Source organism: Gossypium arboreum, chromosome 2, assembly GCF_025698485.1.
Source record: "Gossypium arboreum isolate Shixiya-1 chromosome 2, ASM2569848v2, whole genome shotgun sequence".
NCBI lineage: Eukaryota > Viridiplantae > Streptophyta > Magnoliopsida > Malvales > Malvaceae > Gossypium > Gossypium arboreum.
Window position 1 is genome coordinate 114,997,352 of NC_069071.1, and position 18,986 is coordinate 115,016,337.

General features: G+C 32.3%; 2 protein-coding genes and 1 long non-coding RNA gene across 4 annotated transcripts; all 3 read left to right on the forward strand.

Annotated features, from left to right (window-relative positions):
- The first annotated feature begins 886 nt into the window (after positions 1-886).
- LOC108466738 (protein trichome birefringence-like 34) lies at positions 887-3,599 on the forward strand. The gene is given in 6 exon segments (XM_017767109.2): positions 887-1,393; positions 1,396-1,447; positions 1,602-1,773; positions 1,863-2,059; positions 2,144-2,305; positions 3,135-3,599. Coding segments are annotated over 6 exon segments (1,245 nt in total). The 5' UTR covers positions 887-1,080; the 3' UTR covers positions 3,484-3,599.
- A 9,338-nt stretch (positions 3,600-12,937) lies between these two features.
- Positions 12,938-13,846, forward strand: LOC108466716 (uncharacterized). Its single transcript, XR_001868687.2, has 2 exons — positions 12,938-13,270; positions 13,443-13,846. It is a non-coding gene; the product is annotated as an uncharacterized LOC108466716 (long non-coding RNA).
- A 1,534-nt stretch (positions 13,847-15,380) lies between these two features.
- LOC108466446 (protein DETOXIFICATION 44, chloroplastic) lies at positions 15,381-18,913 on the forward strand. 2 transcript variants are annotated; one of them, XM_017766806.2, is made up of 13 exons: positions 15,381-15,938; positions 16,037-16,158; positions 16,278-16,415; positions 16,518-16,660; positions 16,755-16,890; positions 16,977-17,073; positions 17,181-17,281; positions 17,412-17,575; positions 17,693-17,764; positions 17,854-17,973; positions 18,048-18,143; positions 18,217-18,338; positions 18,434-18,913. In XM_017766806.2, exons 1-13 carry the CDS (start codon positions 15,673-15,675, stop codon positions 18,495-18,497), a joined length of 1,641 nt encoding a protein of 546 aa, XP_017622295.1. In that variant the 5' UTR covers positions 15,381-15,672; the 3' UTR covers positions 18,498-18,913. The 2 variants fall into 2 exon arrangements, with proteins under 2 accessions (XP_017622295.1, XP_017622296.1); XM_017766807.2 differs by having other exon boundaries at positions 15,383-15,938; positions 17,857-17,973.
- The last annotated feature ends 73 nt before the right edge of the window (positions 18,914-18,986 follow it).

Sequence of the window (18,986 nt, forward strand, 5' to 3'; positions counted from 1 at the left end):
TGATAATTAAAAAGTGAGGATAAAAAGAAATTAGTAGAGAAAGCGAGAGACAAAGGCACCTGTTGAAGTAACTTGAAGGCAACGAATTGGAAATGAGATAATTTGAATGATGTACCAACAACCCTAACCTATTGTCTCTTTTACTTATTTGACCAATACTGCTCAACAGTCAACATTACCCACAAACAATTGGAATGTATGTTATCATTAACATCACAACTTGCTCTTTCCCACAATCACAACTTTTGCTTCCACTTCTCTCTAACCCTTTTTACAATTTTTTATTTCGGGTTTTAACATTTGGTCTGATCAAATTTTTGTATTGTTGATTTTTACGATGAAATCAATTAAAAGTGTTTTTGATGGGTCAAAATTTTGCTATTAATCTATGTAATTTATGCGAGTTATGAATTTAGCCTTTTTATTTTATTTTGGTCAAAATTTTTAACCAAATAGTAGTAGTTAAGTCCGTCAGGTTAGATCTTGTTATTAGTCCTAACGACGTGTAAGGTTATAGATTTAGTCCATATTTTTTAATTGGATCATTTTTAATTCGTATAATTTTTAAAATTTAAAATTCTAGTCTTGACGCAAACGACAATTAGTTTTTTGTAGGAGTAACATGTGAAAATAACAAGCTGATATGACATTACATGTGATATTATGTTTGCCATATCAGATTCTGAAAATAACAGAATTTAACTGCTACCATTTAGTCAAGGCTAGAAATTTAAAATTTCGATAAGGAGTAAAAATTTTCAAATTGAAGTATAGAGACTAAATTCAAAACTTGCACATATTACAAGGACTAATAGCAAAATTTAACCTTTTGATGGGAATTTGATGAAAATAATGAAACGTAGTAGTTTTGCAAACCTGGGTGTTGTTTTTTGGCCAGCGAAAGCAAGAAACATCCAACAGCTACAAGTCTAGTCCGTAGCTTTCAACAAACCACCCCATGTTTGAACTTCCACTTTTCCTAATCCAAAGAAATAATTAAAATCAATGGCTACCACCACCCATTATTAAATTCAAAAGGAAAGGAGACAAGGCAAAAGACAGGACAAAGAGGGGGAGAACATGGCGAAGAAGCAGCAGCAGCAGCACCAGGCTATGCAGCAGGTTCCTTCAATAGGGGGTATAAGAAGCAGCTTCCAATCGCTTGTTGCCCTCCTCATTGCCATTCTAGTCGTTGCCACTATCTATATCAGACAAAGCAATGAACAACTGTTCCAATATTGGATTACATATGATAAAACCATCACCGGCTTGTCGTCGAGCTGCAATTTGTTTGCCGGAAAATGGGTATTTGATAATAGATCTTACCCTTTATACAAAGAGAAAGAATGCACTTTCATGTCTGATCAGTTAGCTTGTGAGAAATTTGGGAGAAAAACCTTAACTATCAGTTTTGGCGATGGCAACCTCACCAATGTGACCTCCCCAGGTCAGTTTTTTCCATATATATATATATGTGTGTATGCATGCATGTATTGAAGTATTGAACCATATAAAGACAAAGAGGGGATGGTTATTAAATTTGCATTTTTGGGAATGCTTTAAAAGTTTTGTGGAATGTTTGCTTGTTTTATGTTAATAAGGTTCAATGCCACAGCATTGCTGGAGAAGCTTAGGAACAAGAGACTTGTTTACGTTGGTGACTCACTCAATAGAAACCAATGGGTTTCAATGGTTTGCCTGGTTGACTCAGTCATCTCTCCAACCTTTAAATCAATGCATAACAATGGTTCAATCAACATTTTCAAAGCCATTGTGAGCCTTTTTAATATTTTCCAAGTTCAGTTTAACAGTGGTTTAATCATTTATTGATCTCATCATTTTACATTTTGTGATATATTAAGGAATATAATGCAACAATTGAATTCTACTGGTCTCCATTGTTGGTGGAATCAAACTCCGATGATCCAATTAGCCATCGTGTACCGGATCGGATTGTGAGAGTTCAGGCAATCGAAAAGCATGCAAGACATTGGACTGATGCTGATTATCTTGTTTTTAACACTTATCTTTGGTGGAGAAGACGTCAAATGAAGGTCTTGTAAGTACATTTTCTGACCTAGCTAAATTAATTAGCACCTTTATGTCGTCCAAGTTTTAATTTGATGTGGGTTTTGATTATTAGGTGGGGATCTTTTGAAAGCCCCGAAGATGGGGTATTTAAAGCAGTAAAGTTGCCGAGAGTATACGAGATGGCCTTACAGACATGGGCACAATGGCTGGAGGTTCATGTTGATAGAAACAAGACCCAGTTGTTCTTTATGAGCATGTCACCAACTCACCAAAAGTATATATATAATCTTATCTCTTATTTGTTCATCAAGAGTAATGAATTTAGATTAAATTACAGTTTTCGCCTCTCAATTATGCTCAAATTAGCTATCTGATTCATATATTTTAATTTAGCATTATTTGATCCTTAATTTTACAATGTTGAAGTGGGAATTTTTTTTTCTTTCAAAAACTCCCTTCTAACTCATCATATGGATATTAATTGTTCTTTTTGTGCATTGGAAGGGTGTTTTTAAGAAAAATCCCCCTCAACATTTAGTTAAATGTGTTAACTATTAGAACTAGGCCAAATTGTAGTTTTGGTCCCTCTAGGATGCTTAAATTTGGGATTTAGCCTTATACTTTTTTTTGATGCAATGTTAACCTCTCATCTTTCTTTAAATAGGAGGAAAATATGTTTAAGCATACTTGAACTGACGCAATGTCAGTCGAACTATGACTTAAAACAATAATTAGCCCTTATATTTTAATTAACACAATTTGATCTCTCTACTTTTATAATATATGCCATTAGTTAATTCAAATAGTTAACATAATCAATCATTCTTATTGAAATGCTAATGTAGATTTTTTCTTAAATACAAGTTGTGGAACTCGTTTGACGATGATTTTGCGTTGGAAGGGGTGTTTTAAGAAAACCCCTCACGTTAGCATTTCAACCATAATAAAGCTATTAACTAATTGAAACTAGTTCAAATTTTGATTTTGGTCCTTTTACTATGTTCAAATTTTGATTTTAGTTTTTATATTTTAATAGTACAATTTGATCTCTCGATTTTTATAATGTTGTTAGTTTAAATAGTTAACACAATCAATCATTTCAGGGCAAATAAATGGGGCGGAATCAAAGGTGAAAATTGTTATAGTGAAACTGAACCGGTTACCGAAGAAGAATACGTTGGAGACGGAGCGAGTCCGAGGATGATGCGCGTAGTTGATAGCGTACTTGGTGAACTGAAAACAAGAGGGTTGAACGTCCAAATGATTAACATTACACAGCTATCAGATTACAGGAAAGAAGGCCATCCATCAATATATAGGAAGCATTGGGAAACAATAACGGAAGAACAATTATTGAATCCCAAAAATTACTCGGATTGTATCCATTGGTGCCTCCCCGGAGTGCCTGATGTGTGGAACGAGTTGCTCTACGCTTACATTCTTGAACTTTGACGATATCCTAGTTTCACAAATAAAAATATGTGTTTATGAAAACTGGGGTTGATAATGCTTTGATGTAACTGTTGATTGTATCATGAGTTATAGAGCAGACAACATTTCGTAAAGAACGAATTGTGCAAATGGAAGTTTTTTTTTTTTACATGCAAACCCTTTTAATTATCAAACGTTCGGAAAGAAAATGTACAGTCACATGTAATTTTCATAAAAATGAATTTCAAGGTTTTCTATATTAGGAAAATGCTATTCATTGTATATTTTACTTTTTGTAATATTTTGGTACAAATATTTTTGTGTAACGAGCTTACACCGCTTTGTATTTGTTCATTAGTAAACATATAGGTTTTACTATTAATATATCTTGTGTAACGAACTTCATGGAGCACTTAAAGAGAACTTGGCATATGTCTCCTAATGGAACCAACAATATTGTGAACCCAAAACTTGACAAACTTCAAAATTATGCATATCCGTTAAGACTACATAAGGGTCATGTGGAGTCCCAAAATAATTAATTGTTTGGTGGCACAACATGTCTTATCCTAAGACATCATGTCATCGTCACTATTAAAAGTATCAAATCAGACTTCCACATTAACAATGTTTTAACAATGTTAAGATTGGTAGTTAAGTTTGTCATCCACTATAAAAAGATCATGCAAACAACTCACATGGGTCTTCTTTTTCTCATTCTCTCTTTGCTAAATCTAAAAACTCTCCTCACGAAATTACAATTTTCTCCCGATCTTCATACTTCTTCCCTTCATTCTATCTTCATCTCCTTCCTTTGTTCATCTCACTAGTTAATTATTATTATTATTTATAAATTAATGTTATTCGATAGTTATATTATGCTTTATTAAATTTAAAATTGAGTTGAAATGAATTTTTGTAAGACTATTTTCTCACAAACATAATAGATCTTCGACTTAACCCCCAATAATTGGCATTGAAAATGCAAAGGCCAGACAAACTCAGTGTCAAGTAGCGCAGCCATTACGGAATTAAAGGCCAATAATTACAATTATTAATTGATAAACTGTTCCTACTTTATAATCTTTTAGTAAATAAATATATATTTTGTAACTTAATATATAAATATAAATAATAAAAATTAGTCACAGATTTTGAAGAACTGTATTTGGTTAAACCGTGAAAAAATGAAAAAAATTAAAGATTTTTGCTTTTTATTGCTTAAATAAAAATAAAAGATATTGAAAGTTTAAATACATTCAAATTTTCCAATTGAATTTTAGTTCAGTTGACATCGGTATTATTATCAGTTTAAAAAGACGTTGACTCGGGTGTGCTGAAATACATTATCTTCTTATTTAAGAATTGGGGAGGGGTTATAGCCGTTGTTCTAAAAATTATATAAAACAAAAAAATAAAAACTAAAAAATTTAAACATATAATTAATTTATTATGGCTTATGTAAGTAGCAAAGCCATTATAGAAGCTCAAGGTTGTTGCTTTATGCACAATCTTTTGGCTTTGCATAAAGGCACCCCATTTTCCTTTTGCTTTTCTTGTAGTTCTTGTCGTGGACAAAGGCATATTGGTGGCCGACATACATGCATTGTAATTTGCAATTGCATCAAAAATTTCAATAAATTTATTTATAAAAGCAAATAATTTAATTCTCTATTTAATATTAAAAACGATTTCAACTTAATATCACTCTGAACCTAATCCTAATATTACTTAAAAAAAAGTAATTTGAATAAATTAAAATAAGCGATAATCCAAATAAAAAATTTAATCAACAATTTAAAACGATTCGGACCTAAAACTTAACTTAATCCGAACCATTTTCACCAAAGATGTTTGCTAGGTCGATGGATTAGCGTCACCAAGAAGTCTGTCTTAGTCGTTGCAGGTTTCATTTTCAAACGAAAAGGGCCTGCAACCTGCACCATGGAACTACTTGGATGGCTTGAGAACTGAATTGGCCTTTAGTCATTTTCACTGCCTATTCTACTTTTATATCCAAAACAATGGTCCATGTATATATATATATATTCCTGCTAGCTACAGTTTAACGTACAAGGAAGAGCCTTGATTTTGATGTAACATCCGCAACCCATTTATTGTAATTTGTAGATATTCTTTCTCTGCACCCAGGCCACCCACAACCTGCATTTCATGCAATTTGCTTTATTATTTTCTAGGCCAGAAACTATATGAATGGTGTGGATGTGATTTCATTTGTCACACCCATTTTATTTATGGTATTTGGCCCAAATAATTGGAATCTTTTTCTATCAAGCTGCCACCATCTCTAAGGAAAAGAAATGCTAATAGGGAGCTCCATGGTTAAATGTTTAAATTAGATCAAATCTTTCACAAAAGTGTTTAAAACTGCACATATGACACTTAAATAAAATATTGATTGAAAAGAAAAAAATTAGAATAAAAACATAATTAGAAAACTGATATATAACATTTGAAAAGTCTTTATTTGAGCACTTTTTTAAGTTTAACCCTCATTTGACCATTTTGAAAAATTTAGCCTTCATTATGAGCACTTTTATATGACCATTTGAAAGGTTTGGATCTTATAATGGATACTCTTAAAAAGTTGAGCAACAATTTAAGCATTTAGTCAATTATTATCTATATATTACGCGCGATGTGATCGCTTGAAATAAGAATAAAATTTTAATTTAAAGACGCAATTGAAAAGCCATTTAATAATTGGATTGAAATGATAAGAGAAGAGAAAGTGAGTGAGGAGTGTATGTTTGTTCAAAAGTACGTATTTTTCAAAATTTTCATTTTCTTTTCTCTTATTTTTCAACTCCAATTATAAAAAGTTAAGAATTAATATTATAAAACAACACGATTATATAAAATCAATTTGAAACAACGTTGAAAAACCTTACAACCTCGTATTTAAAATTACAAAACATTGCGATCTCAAACTCATCATTTTCATTTACTTATTTAACCTTATATGTAAGTATTATTAACTACGTGACTAAATATTTTTATTTTAGAAACGCCACATATTTCAATTAAGCAAAATTTCTTAGACAAAGTTATCAATTGTACTTCAATTTTTAAAATTACAACAGATCCAAAAGAATCAATTATTACAAGCATTAAATTAAAGGGATAAATCGTAAAACTAACCATGAACTTTGATTTAATGTACAATTTTATACAAAACTTTGATTTTGTGCAATTTTATACATAAAATTTGATTTGATTCAATTCTCACAAACTATTAATACAATTACCAATACAACATCATTTTATGTTTATATATTGCATACACAAATAATTATATTTATCCAATATAAAATAAATAGATATATTTATTTCTTTAAATGTGTATAATTGAATCAAAATTAAAGTTTATGTATACATTTTAACTACAATCAAAGTACATGTATCAAATTGCACATTGAATAAAACTTTATGTATAATTTTAAGATTTATTCAGTAAATTAAATAACCAACTTACTAACTTGAAATAAATCTTAAGGAGAACCCGCATATTTACATAGGAACTCGAACTTGAGATTTTAAATTAAAGTTATCTCTACTTTAACCTTAACATTGAACCAAAATTTTATTAGTCAATTAAACCTCAATTATATGTAGAAATTGAACGAATATTTAAACCGAAATGAAAAATAGATACAAATAAAAATATAGAGTCTGGAAATTAAAACTTCAAAGCCCTCTAAAATTTATAATTTTATAACGACCCTTCACAAAAACATTAGTGAATTTGGTGAGAGTTGTTTGGAAAATAGTGAAACGATGAGGGGGGGGGGGGGGGTTCACCCACATGTGTGCTTTATTAAACAGTAGAGAAAAGGAGTGGGGGATTGATGCGACGGGGAGATGGTGTAATATAGTGATCACTGCGTCACTGAGATTAATGAAAGTGGGGACTCACTGCCGCATTCACAACCTGGTATTCGCTCCTATCGTCCCCCCCGCTTTGCTATTTGATTACATTACCTCCTATCCTTTCAACACCAAATTTTATTATTCATCAAAATTATATGTCGGACATGGCCCCATGGCCCCATTTCACCTATATCATCACATTTATACCATTTTGACTTCTTCCCATTTCCCCCTTTCTTCATTTTTTTCATATAGACTAATCACTAATCGTTTGATTTGCATTCATGATACAAAAGAATTTAAATCCACCACGATTATTTCCCTTTCAATTCACATTAATTAAACAATTTTAATCAAAGGTATATGTGTTTAAAATTTGATTTACGTATTTTAAATATACATCATATTAAATTTGAGTTGAAATTTAAAGCTAAAGAATTAATTGATATAATATTAATATTTAATGATTCAATCATAACATTTTAAAATTTAGATTATATTAAAACTTCTAGCATAATTAACCTTAAGCAATAATAATGTTTAAACAAAAATTATAATATGTTAGTACCCCAATTAAGAATAGAGTGGAGAATTCTAATAAGTGTTCAGTGTAATGCTAAGTAAGATTACACTATCAAATAAAAAACTTGAGTTTAAATTTATTCAGGGGCGAAGTCAGGGGGGCTGGCATGGGCCCCGGCCCCTTAAAATGTAAATTTACTCTTTTGGCCCTTAAATTATTTTTTAAAAATTTTAAATTAATAAAAGGAAAATTACACTTTGGCCCCTCCAAAAATTATAAAAATTCGATTTAATCTTTTATAAATTATAAAGATATAAACTATAAAAAATTAAAATTTTATCCAACCCTCTCTAACAATTTGTTTTGGCTTCGCCTTTAAAGTTATTGTTAAAAAACAGTTACAAAATTTCATATGTTAATTTAATAGTTAATGTATTCGTCATCTCATATATAATTTAGATTTGAGTCGTATTAATCGCATTGTTTTGAAAACTTTATTTTCTTCTTATGATTCATTAAAGAAACAATTACAAATTCTGAAAAATGGGGGTTTTGCCCGTGGATAGGAGGCCCCAACGTGGAGCATAGAGAACAAATAAAAAAGGGTCATGATTTGACCGTAATCCTACCGTATCCCAAATAGATTCCCAGTTCCCCCTCTACTTGGAAAATGACAAAGGGACTCTAAAACCAGTTTTAAGGCGTCGGATGTTATACAAAATTCGATCATGTGGACAGGGATCCCCCGGCAGGTTTAGTGGGATGACAATAAAAACTAAACCCCAACTTTAAAGTCCCCTAAAATTTGAGCCATTGTTGGATTCACCAATTACATTTACCTCTAACTACTCAATTCATGTTATGTCATGCATCACCTAACATTATTACTTTACTGTACCAATATGGATTGGTTGGCAGGACAGGGTTGGTGGGTGCTGCCATTTAATTTTCAAGCCCAAAAAAGGTATGATGGCTAGATTTTACATTCATCGTGCCACATTCACTATTTTCTCATTTAGTTAAGATTTATCACTATACAAACCCATATCATTACGACTAGCATATCACTATACTAAAATCAATTTTTATTTTCATCTCTAGTTCCTTTATATTCAAGTCCTTGGGTCATTTTAAATTTAAGATTTTTGTTTAGATATTTTAAATTGAATCATTTAAGACTCGTATCATTTTGGTTTAATTTAGTTTAAGTTTAAGATGCTTAAATTGTTCATTTATTATGATCAAATTATGTAGAGATAAATTTGAGTGAATAATTTAAAATTTTGGTATTCTCGTAATACAAATTTAAAGTAAGTTTCTATTTGTTGTTAAATGTGAATAGGATAAATCTAAAAATATACATGAACTTTGATTTAACGTGTAATGTTATACATAAACTTTAATTTTATGCATATAATTTTGATTTGATTCATTTTCACAAACCATGAACAATATTATCGAATTAGCACCATTTTATATTAATGTATTGCATACATAAACAATTATATTAATCCAATATGAAAATAAATGTACATATTTATTTCTTTAAATGTATACAATTGAATCAAAATTAAAGTATCATAATTATATAGGAATCACAATTTAACTTTTAAATGCATAGTTACATTTAATCTAAATTTACGTATCAAATTACTTATTAAATCAAAATTCATAAATAAAATTGATATTTATCCCTGTATTAATAATAAGTGTTAAGGTATTTTTCGATGAGTTTTTATAAAAGCAAATTCCTATAAACTCACATGCCACTAACAAGGTTGGCACTTTTAATTCAAACACAGTGGCACTTATAATTCAAACACAGGTTTGACGTAAACACTAGGCCACGAGCTAGGGTTTAAGTATTTATATATACACAGTAGAATTCCTTATTGGCTACGAAAGATTAAATTACGTAGCGTGAAGGATGAGGATGTGTGAGTATCAATGGCCATTATCCAAATAAAATAAACAAATTCAGTGACTGGCGAGAATGTACCTGTACCTACCCTATTGGAACAGAAATCAAAGCTCCAAATGAAGACCCAATTTCCGAGGCGTCTTTCAGAGTCCGTGGAGAGTTAATTTACTTCTTGGATGGATGGAGTTTGTAATTTTCCCACTAAATGGTAATATTGCAATGCCAACCCCTCATTTTACTCCCTGGCCACTACATTGATTTCCTGTCATATATGTACATATATAGTCACCAACCTAGCTTCTCTAGCCAATTTTATTGACAGCTAAGGCTCTACAAAAGTTATGTGTAAATATATACCAGTACGTACCTCTATTATGTGGCAGGTGATATTGAAATTTTGGGAAATTTGGTGTTGTTTTTACTAGTATTTTTGGTCCTGGAGAAGCTTTTATGAAGATGCATGATGAGAGGCTTATATTCAATTGAGGCATCAAAGCTGACCCTAGCATGTAAGCTTGTCAGATTTGTATGTTTGCATGTTTATGTATATTTGTACCATAAACGTAGTGCATATGTTTCATAACTCACAAGGTAAGGGTGTTTCATCAAGACCATGAAAATGAAAAAAGAAGAAGATTAAAGTGCTCTGATGATGTCAGTCCTTTCACCATGAGAGAGAGAAATAAGGAGTATTTGGAACTCATGAGGACACTGGTTGCCTGCAACTGCTTGCAAATCAAGTATATAAAGGGGGATCCAACTTGAAAATTCAATCCTTTTAATTCGGATTCAAATATGATTAAATTTGATTTCATCAAAAAAAGTTAACTATCGTTATTCAAAAATAAACCAAACTTAGAATGATTTAACCTGAAATGATTAGAACAAATAACTTCAAATCACCCAAAATTCAGTGTCAAACTTTAATGAAAAAACCCAACTTGAGGTAAAAGGACCATAGAGGTCATTGTATTAGGAGTCGGATCGAATTTTGCTCTCTCTGCTAAAAAAAGGACAAATTAGTTTATGGGTATTAAATTAAAGAACAAATTGATCATTCATTCTGTAAAAAATTTCATTTATTTATACTGTTAAAAATTGATTCTCAGCATGAGTTCCTACATATTTTGCAAGAGAAAAAGCAACGAGTAGCTACATATTTTGCTTGTATTTTTCAGTTTTAATGTATTAATATTATTGCTAATTCATTCAATACACAACTCAGTATAAAACAATCAAATCAAAGCCAAAATTTCATTTGGGCAAAATGGAAAATGGTTGATATGTTGACTAACAAAAAATGATTTGACTTTAATCCATTGACATTCATTCAAAATAATCAGAAAAAAACATTTGGGGGCCTCCCTTTAAAAAATATACCACTTTTTTTATTTAAATTAGGAATGTGTCATCATCTACAAGGAATTTTGGGCCGTTAAATTATGGGAGCTACTTGAAGCAAAAACATGGTGGGTCAATGTTATTATCATATTGGAAGAAACTCCCCCCATTTCTGATAAAAGTTGTTTTAGCCATTTACCAAACTATTAGGAATTAGTCTGTTAGTGTTTAGTGGAATTTTAAAAAGGCCCACACCATACATAATCTTGAATTTCCCCATGGAGATGGGCATATGATTAAAGTAGTAGATATTTTGCAATGTGTTTAATGCTAGTCTCAAACTCCTTGGAATTCAACCAAACCAAAGCTTATCATGGTGGACTCTCATGGTTAGGCATGGATGAGATGGGTTCGGATTAGGTTTCTGTATGGTAAAGATAAGTCAGGGGCACGCTGGAACTTCTGCTCTAAGATGACATCCAAGTCGAGTGGCTTATAGGGTTGATACTTGTGTCTTTGTTTTTAAGCATTGACCTAGTTTTCTACTATGAGAGCTACGTCCATTAATGTTTAAATAATACGACTATTGTTAATTAAGTTTTTAACTCGATTGATATAGATATTGTTATTAATACAAAAGGACGTAAATTCAAATACATTAAAGTACATTATCATGAATGCATGTCAAACAATAACAAAGAAAAATCTTTTATTTAGTCCCTTTACATGCTCGTGCCACTTCACAATCAAAGAATTAATAAAATATTTAAATCTATCATTTCCATAAATAAAACATATTTAATAATATTTAATTTGAAACCCCCAAACAAAATTGAGTGATATTTGAACCTCTAATTTTTTTTACTAACTATGGGTGGATGAAAAGCGAAACAGAAACCCTAATTATAGATATTCTTTAGGGGGAAAAGTAATTAGAACTATATTATGTACTATCATAATGATTAATGAGAAGATTAACCAAAAAAAGGAGAGGTAATAATAATGATGGTGGAGACAATAAATAAATAAATGGTAAAAGTATTATGAAGATTCCTGTATTAGGAGTTAGATTGTATTTTGTTCTTTTTTTTATTTAGAAAAAAAAGGTAGTTTCTATATATTAGATTAAAGAACAAACTGTCCTTTTCTATTAAAAATTTTATCCATTTTTACTTTTAAAAACTAACGTAACTGACAGATTAATCAAGCAATTACATATGGTATATCACATGTACCTCGTTTTGATATACAATGACTAGTTTTTAACAGTAGAAATTGGATGAAATTTTTAACAAAAGAATCAATTTGCTCTTTAATTTAACGTGCAAAAACTAATCTGCCCATTTTTTAGGAGGAGTAAAATGCAATTCGACTCCTACTACAAGGGTCATTATGGTTATAAATAAATAAAAGGTAAATTGTGATAGAGGTCACCCAATTATATATATTTTTTTTAGTCACCCGACTATGAAAAGTTACAAAATGATCACTCTATTATTTAATTTTATCTTTTTTAGTCACCAGCTAGCTAATATAAAAAATAAAAACACCCAAAATTCAAGATAATTGAGTGATCATTTTGTACGTTTTTATAATTGGATGGACAAAAAAAAAGAAAATACCATAATTAGTGACGATAAAAACAGTGCAAAAATACAAAATAAATACGGTGGATTTATGAAGTAAAGATGGAATTTATTTCCACATATACCGTAGTCGGCAGAAAATATAAAATAAAAAAATATAGCTCGACATAGAAAAATAATAATAATACATAGTCAAATTAAGAGTTTAAGTTAGTCAAAGCTTTCTCATGACTCCATGAGAGGCTGACGTTTGTCTGCATTTTCCCCTCCCCACGTTCTATAAATACAGGCCTGCTCTTCTCACAAGCTCCCCCCACCACTCACCAACATTGGGGTTTTTTTCTCTCCTTTTTTTTTTTAAAAATTTCAGTATGGAAGAATCTGTTAAGCTCAGGAGGGATAGCGCCATGGATGATCCATCTTTCAAGCTTTCATGCATGTATTTTATTTGATCCTCATATAGCGCTATCCATCCTGAGTTTCATCGGTTCTTCTTGCTTGCTGTCGCTCCGTTAGCTGAAAAAGGAACACACAAAAATCTTGTGGGTACGTACCGTTACTGCATTTTTCTCCTCCATTTTTTATCAATATTTCTTGTCTCTGTGTGTGTGTTTTAACATATATTGTTGAAATCAAAAGGGTTTTGGTTGGTTTTCTCTTTCCCAATTCTGGGATTTTTAAAGGAAATACAATTACAGGTGTTGGGTAAGTTTTGCAGGTTCCACGAATCCACTAGAAAGGGGGAGAAAGTGTTGAAGAAAATTCCCCTTTGTTGTATAAATTGGAGAAACAAACAAATAAGGGGCCTTATATTTGTGGACATAATTAGTTTGGTCCTCTAATGCACATGCGGAAATGATGCTTCTGCTTGTATTTGGTGTTACGGAGAGGCACTGTCGCTGTTATAAATTAAGTAATAAACACTATTATGTGCATGAAATTATTGAAAGGATGTAATTTGTCTTATTGTAGCAGTGGACATTGAATGAGAGTGGAGAGTATGGCATGTGCTTAGGTGCAGCCTGCAGGTCTCCTTTTGCTTTTACTGGCCTTTACCATGCTCCAACTAATGGGGGTTGACATGATATTCCGATTTATAATAATAATATTATTATTGAATAACCTCAACTTGGTGTTATTTAATAAGGTGGAATATGTATATATAGAAGCTAGGGACCATTTTTCAATGGATTTGAAGACAGCTTTGAATGGCATATGGCGGAAGTCATGTAAAAAGGTTTCCATTTCCAAATTCCACTTTCTGGGTTTTTAATAATCGTGAAGTTATGATTAAGGACCAGCATGAACTGTTGAATTTAAGCTCTTCTTTATATTTATTTTTTTTTGAAGTTTTGGCCTTTTTTGTTGTGAAGATTTTGTGGGTTTTCGAATATTTTGTCATTAAAAAATGAAAAAGAAACTAAAAGTCGGACCATGTTCCTCCTTTAGATGCCATGCACAGTGAAATAGCAAACAAGAGAATACTAGTTTACTATCAAAGTCATTTTGGTTACTTCGGTTTCCCATACTAAAGAAGAATTTTATAATTCCCTTCTTCAATAATGATGAAAGAGATATAGACTTGACTTCATCATCAGTGTGCGTATTATCTTAAGTATGACTTAGGTTCATCTTATGTTAATCTACGTTTTTTATTTATGATATGTCATCATGGTCATCGGTCATCCTAACATAAATCCTAAATACATACCTTAAAACCCAATGAGTTAATCTACAAGCATGTGGTCCAAAAGGCAAATTGGGTCTGATCCACTGTAAACACTACAAAATGGGCTGATAACACATCAGCAGCAAGTCAATAAAAAGAAGTCTAACGTACCCAGCCCACAAAGTAAGATACAAATATTATTTGTTTTAAGCTTAATTAAACTCACATCTTAACCCAACTTTAAAACATTTTAATTGAGTTTTTAAAATATTAATATTATATTAATTAAGTCATTTGATGAACTGAGTGTTAAATGACTACTCAAATTCAATATAGACATATTTAAAACAGATGGGTCATACTGCATGAATTTGAGAATGTGTTCTACAATTTAATCCATGCGTTTTAAAAACAATTCACATCATATATCCAAAAAGCATACGAGCTAAATTGATAAAAGAGCCTAATAACAAGGTAATTATTTTTTTTATCAGAAGGAGATAGCACAATATTACAGTAAATTATCAACTAGCTTTAGGCATTGAGCTAGGAAATTTAGCCATTATAATGTCATATACCGCCCAGCACCCATTACACTGTACTTAATTTGAGATTAATTTAAAAATGGGTAAATTCCATTCAAAGTCATTAAACTATTAATAAGTTTATATTTTGGTCACTCAAGTCACTATATAATTTGAAAGTTTTGATTTAAGTCAATAGGCTGGTAAGATAGTCGTTGTATGGCTTTCTCCATCCTAACCTCCGCCTTCCTCTTCTCTTCTTCTATGGTTAGTTTTTTTTTTTTATGGAACAATTTTGCACGTCATGATTTTACTAATCAAAATTCAAAAAATTTTCTTCTTTAATATCTGATACTAACTATTAGATCAGTTTGGATTTGAGATATATTTTTCTATTTGCCAATGGTATTATATAATTTAAATAAAAACATTAGAAAAAATCACTGACTATTATGTAACTTTTTTTAATTTCAACAACCAAAATGTAATAGTTTAGTTATAGTAGGTAGAGTTTACTCTTTAAAATTTGGGTTGGTGATATGGACTTAACCTTTGATTAGCAAAAGAGGTGCGAGAAGGGTGTTGCCGTTAAAATTTCAGTTGATATTTTTAGTACTAGATTGTTTACCTCCACCACACAAACAAAAACTGAAACATAACATATGGCCAACAGTTCCAGTTCCCGACAGTTTCACTACGATTGAAACTCGAGCTCTCATCGGAGTGGAAGAGGCAAGCAGCAGCTCATTAGCCCCATGGCTGCCACTGTCACTATCTCTCACTTTCTCTCTAAATTCGATGTTGCTAAACAGCCTTTTCACAGTTCTCACAAGCTCTCTAGAAACCGCAGTTCCTCACTTTGTATCCGACCCAACTCCTCTAAACATAGCAACTCCAGCACTTCGCTCGAAACCTCACCCCAACAACGGCAGCAGCCTAGGAAATCCCAATCCCCTATCCCTCCCAAACCTGTAAATGTCCCCGAATCTAACCCCTCTGTTTCGCTTTTTGACAGGTTAAGGTACAATTTTTCTTACAGCTATTACTTGTTAATAACTTCATTTCAATATTTGAGGGTCCTTTTTTCTTTATTGTAATCTGTCTGGGAGGGTTTTGCAGGGATGGGTTTAAGATAGATGAGATTAGTTTAGAGATTTTATCTATTGCACTGCCTGCTGCATTGGCTTTGGCTGCTGATCCCATTGCTTCACTTGTTGATACAGCCTTTGTTGGCCACTTGGGTACTTGTTTTTCTTTTTTTATTATTAACACTATCGTACCAAGCTTGCTTTTGTAGCTTTACCTATTAATCCCACAGGTAACTATTGGCTGATAAATATTAGTTTTTTTTGTGGTGAAGGGTCGGTTGAATTGGCGGCAGTTGGGGTATCTGTATCGATATTCAATCTGGTGTCGAAATTGTTTAATGTTCCCTTACTTAATATCACAACATCCTTTGTTGCTGAAGAGCAAGCATTGAATAGTAAAAGCAAGGATGGTAATTTTCAGTGAAAAGATTATACAATAACTGCAATACTTCATGAAAATGATATTGTTTGGTTGAACTTTTAATTGACTCTGGGGTTTTGGTATGATCAAGATGGTGAACTTGAGCATCAAGGCAAGAAAGTTCTTCCCTCAGTGTCCACTTCCTTGGCACTTGCTGCTGGACTTGGCATTGCAGAAGCGGTTGTACTGTCAGTTGGCTCGGGTTTCTTAATGAATATCATGGGTATACCTATGGTATGTCAGGCTAACTAATGATGTATTTGTAATTATATTTTGGAATTGTAATGCTTTAATTTCTTATATCTTATTACTTTTTTTTTTCCCATAGGATTCGTCCATGCGTGGGCCAGCAGAGCAGTTTCTGACATGGAGAGCCTTTGGTGCCCCACCAGTCGTAATTGCACTTGCTGCTCAAGGCACTTTTCGTGGATTTAAGGATACAAAGACACCTTTGTATGCCATTGGCAAGTATTACAGCATGCCTTATGTTTCAAGTTCCCTCAAGGGGTCTCTTTGCTGCTTATAGTTAATTTCTTGCTTGAATTAACAGGTGCAGGCACCTTACTAAATGCAATATTGGATGTAATCTTGATATTTCCCTTTGGTTTTGGCGTTGGTGGTGCTGCGGTTGCTACTGTGATTTCTGAGTACGTCAATAATGTGGTAAACTTAATAATTCTAGTGTATTTGCCTCATAGCATTTCTGCTAATTTTGGATGTTCTATTCATATTCTTTTTTCTTTTTTGAAACTAGATATCTGATTGCTATTATACTTCTGTGGGAGTTGAATGGGAAAGTTGAACTGATCTCTCCTAAAATTGACTGGAGTAAAGTTTCCCTCTACTTAAAATCTGGTACATTTCTTGCTGATCTTAAGTATTACTTTCAAGTATCTGCTTATTTTTTCTTATAGTTAAGCTTCATAAAATGAACATAACAGCAAACAATTGAATTTTAGTATTGAAATTGTGATGGTACCCGCAGGTGGACTACTTATTGGTAGAACAATAGCCACTCTTGGAACTCTCACACTTGCAACATCACTGGCAGCTAGGCAGGGCCCTATTCCTATGGCTGGTCATCAGATTTGTGTACAAATTTGGTTGGCTGTATCTTTGTTAACTGATGCTTTAGCACTCTCTGGTCAGGTAACATGTCCTTTGGTTTTTCATTTGGAAGACCCCAAATGTAGGATGTTTATGACAATACCATATTAAGTAGCACCAAATGAAACCTGTTGCATGTATTTTTGGTTTCTGTTACAGGCTCTTCTTGCAACTAATTACTCCCAAGCAAATTACCAACAAGCTCGCAAAGTGATTTACAGTGTTCTAAAGGTTTATAAAAGCAAGTTGTCCGTTTCTTCGAAATTGATTTCCCTTGTATCTCTAACTTAGCCAGTTATATTTTGTCCTTGATTTTCTAGCAGATTGGTTTAGCAACAGGGTTTCCTTTGGCTGTCTTTTTATTCATTGGATTTGAAGCACTTTCTGGCTTATTTACCACGGATGCAGAAGTTCTCCAAATTGCCTGGTCGGGTACATTGGTAAGTGAACTCCTCATATATTGTATCAAGTGTTGTGATGATAGACTCGTCTAACAATTGACACTATTTTGCAGTTTGTAGCTGGGTCTCAACCAGTGAATGCCATAGCTTTTGTTCTTGATGGACTCTATTATGGGGTTTCAGACTATGAATATGCTGCAGTGTCTATGGTAATATATGACCAAGTATATTCTATAATAGTATTTGGCAAACTGATATAAGGTCCCAAATGTGATTGTGTAGGTGGTAGTTGGATTGATCTCAAGTGCATTCCTACTTGTAGCTGCTCCTTTATTCAGTGTTGCTGGAGTGTGGACTGGCTTATTTCTCTTCATGACCTTACGTGTGGTTGCTGGATTGTGGAGGTAATCTAATCTGCCTCTGTTCATTAATTATAGGAAGGGAAGAAATATCCTATGAATATGAAATCTGATGAGATCAGTGGACCGTTCAATGCTAGGTTGGGCACAAAAAGTGGACCATGGAAAATGATTTACTGTGATATGGAGAAAGGAAAGGGATAAGAAGAATGCAGCTAAGTTGGCAATGGCCAAAGCTTTCAGGATGGTGCACTGCATAGCATTCAAAGACCTATATATTAAACTTCTAATTGAAGCTAACTGGATTCAGAATCAATACAAGATTTAGAAGCTTCTCTGCTATATTTTAAGATGGCATCACCAGAACTATTCAATTCTGGTCAGAATTTGGATTTTGACACCAATAATCAGCAATGTGAATCTGTTTTTCTTTCGTTCACTGCCAGTGCCAGGTTAATGTATATATTTTAACATTCAATCATATATTTTCTTTACCCTGTAAAATAAGAGACGACTCCTATAGAATATATTGTCACGTCTAGACTTGTCAATTGGGTGGATCGGGTTAATCTGAATAGCATTTCAATTCATTTTGAATTTGAACCAGTTCGAGTTTAAAATGCTTTGAGTTTGAATCATTCAAGTTTGAGTCACAAATTCAGTCCAAATGAATCCTACCTCTTCATTCTTTCC

Bases quoted from the DNA above. Each gene is read 5' to 3' on its own strand.
- LOC108466446 (XM_017766806.2), top strand. From the start codon at position 15,673: ATGGCTGCCACTGTCACTATCTCTCACTTTCTCTCTAAATTCGATGTT. The intron at 17,074-17,180 runs GTACGTCAATAA...TTTTGAAACTAG, and splicing joins GTTGCTACTGTGATTTCTGA to ATATCTGATTGCTATTATAC. The intron at 18,144-18,216 runs GTAATATATGAC...GTGATTGTGTAG, and splicing joins AATATGCTGCAGTGTCTATG to GTGGTAGTTGGATTGATCTC.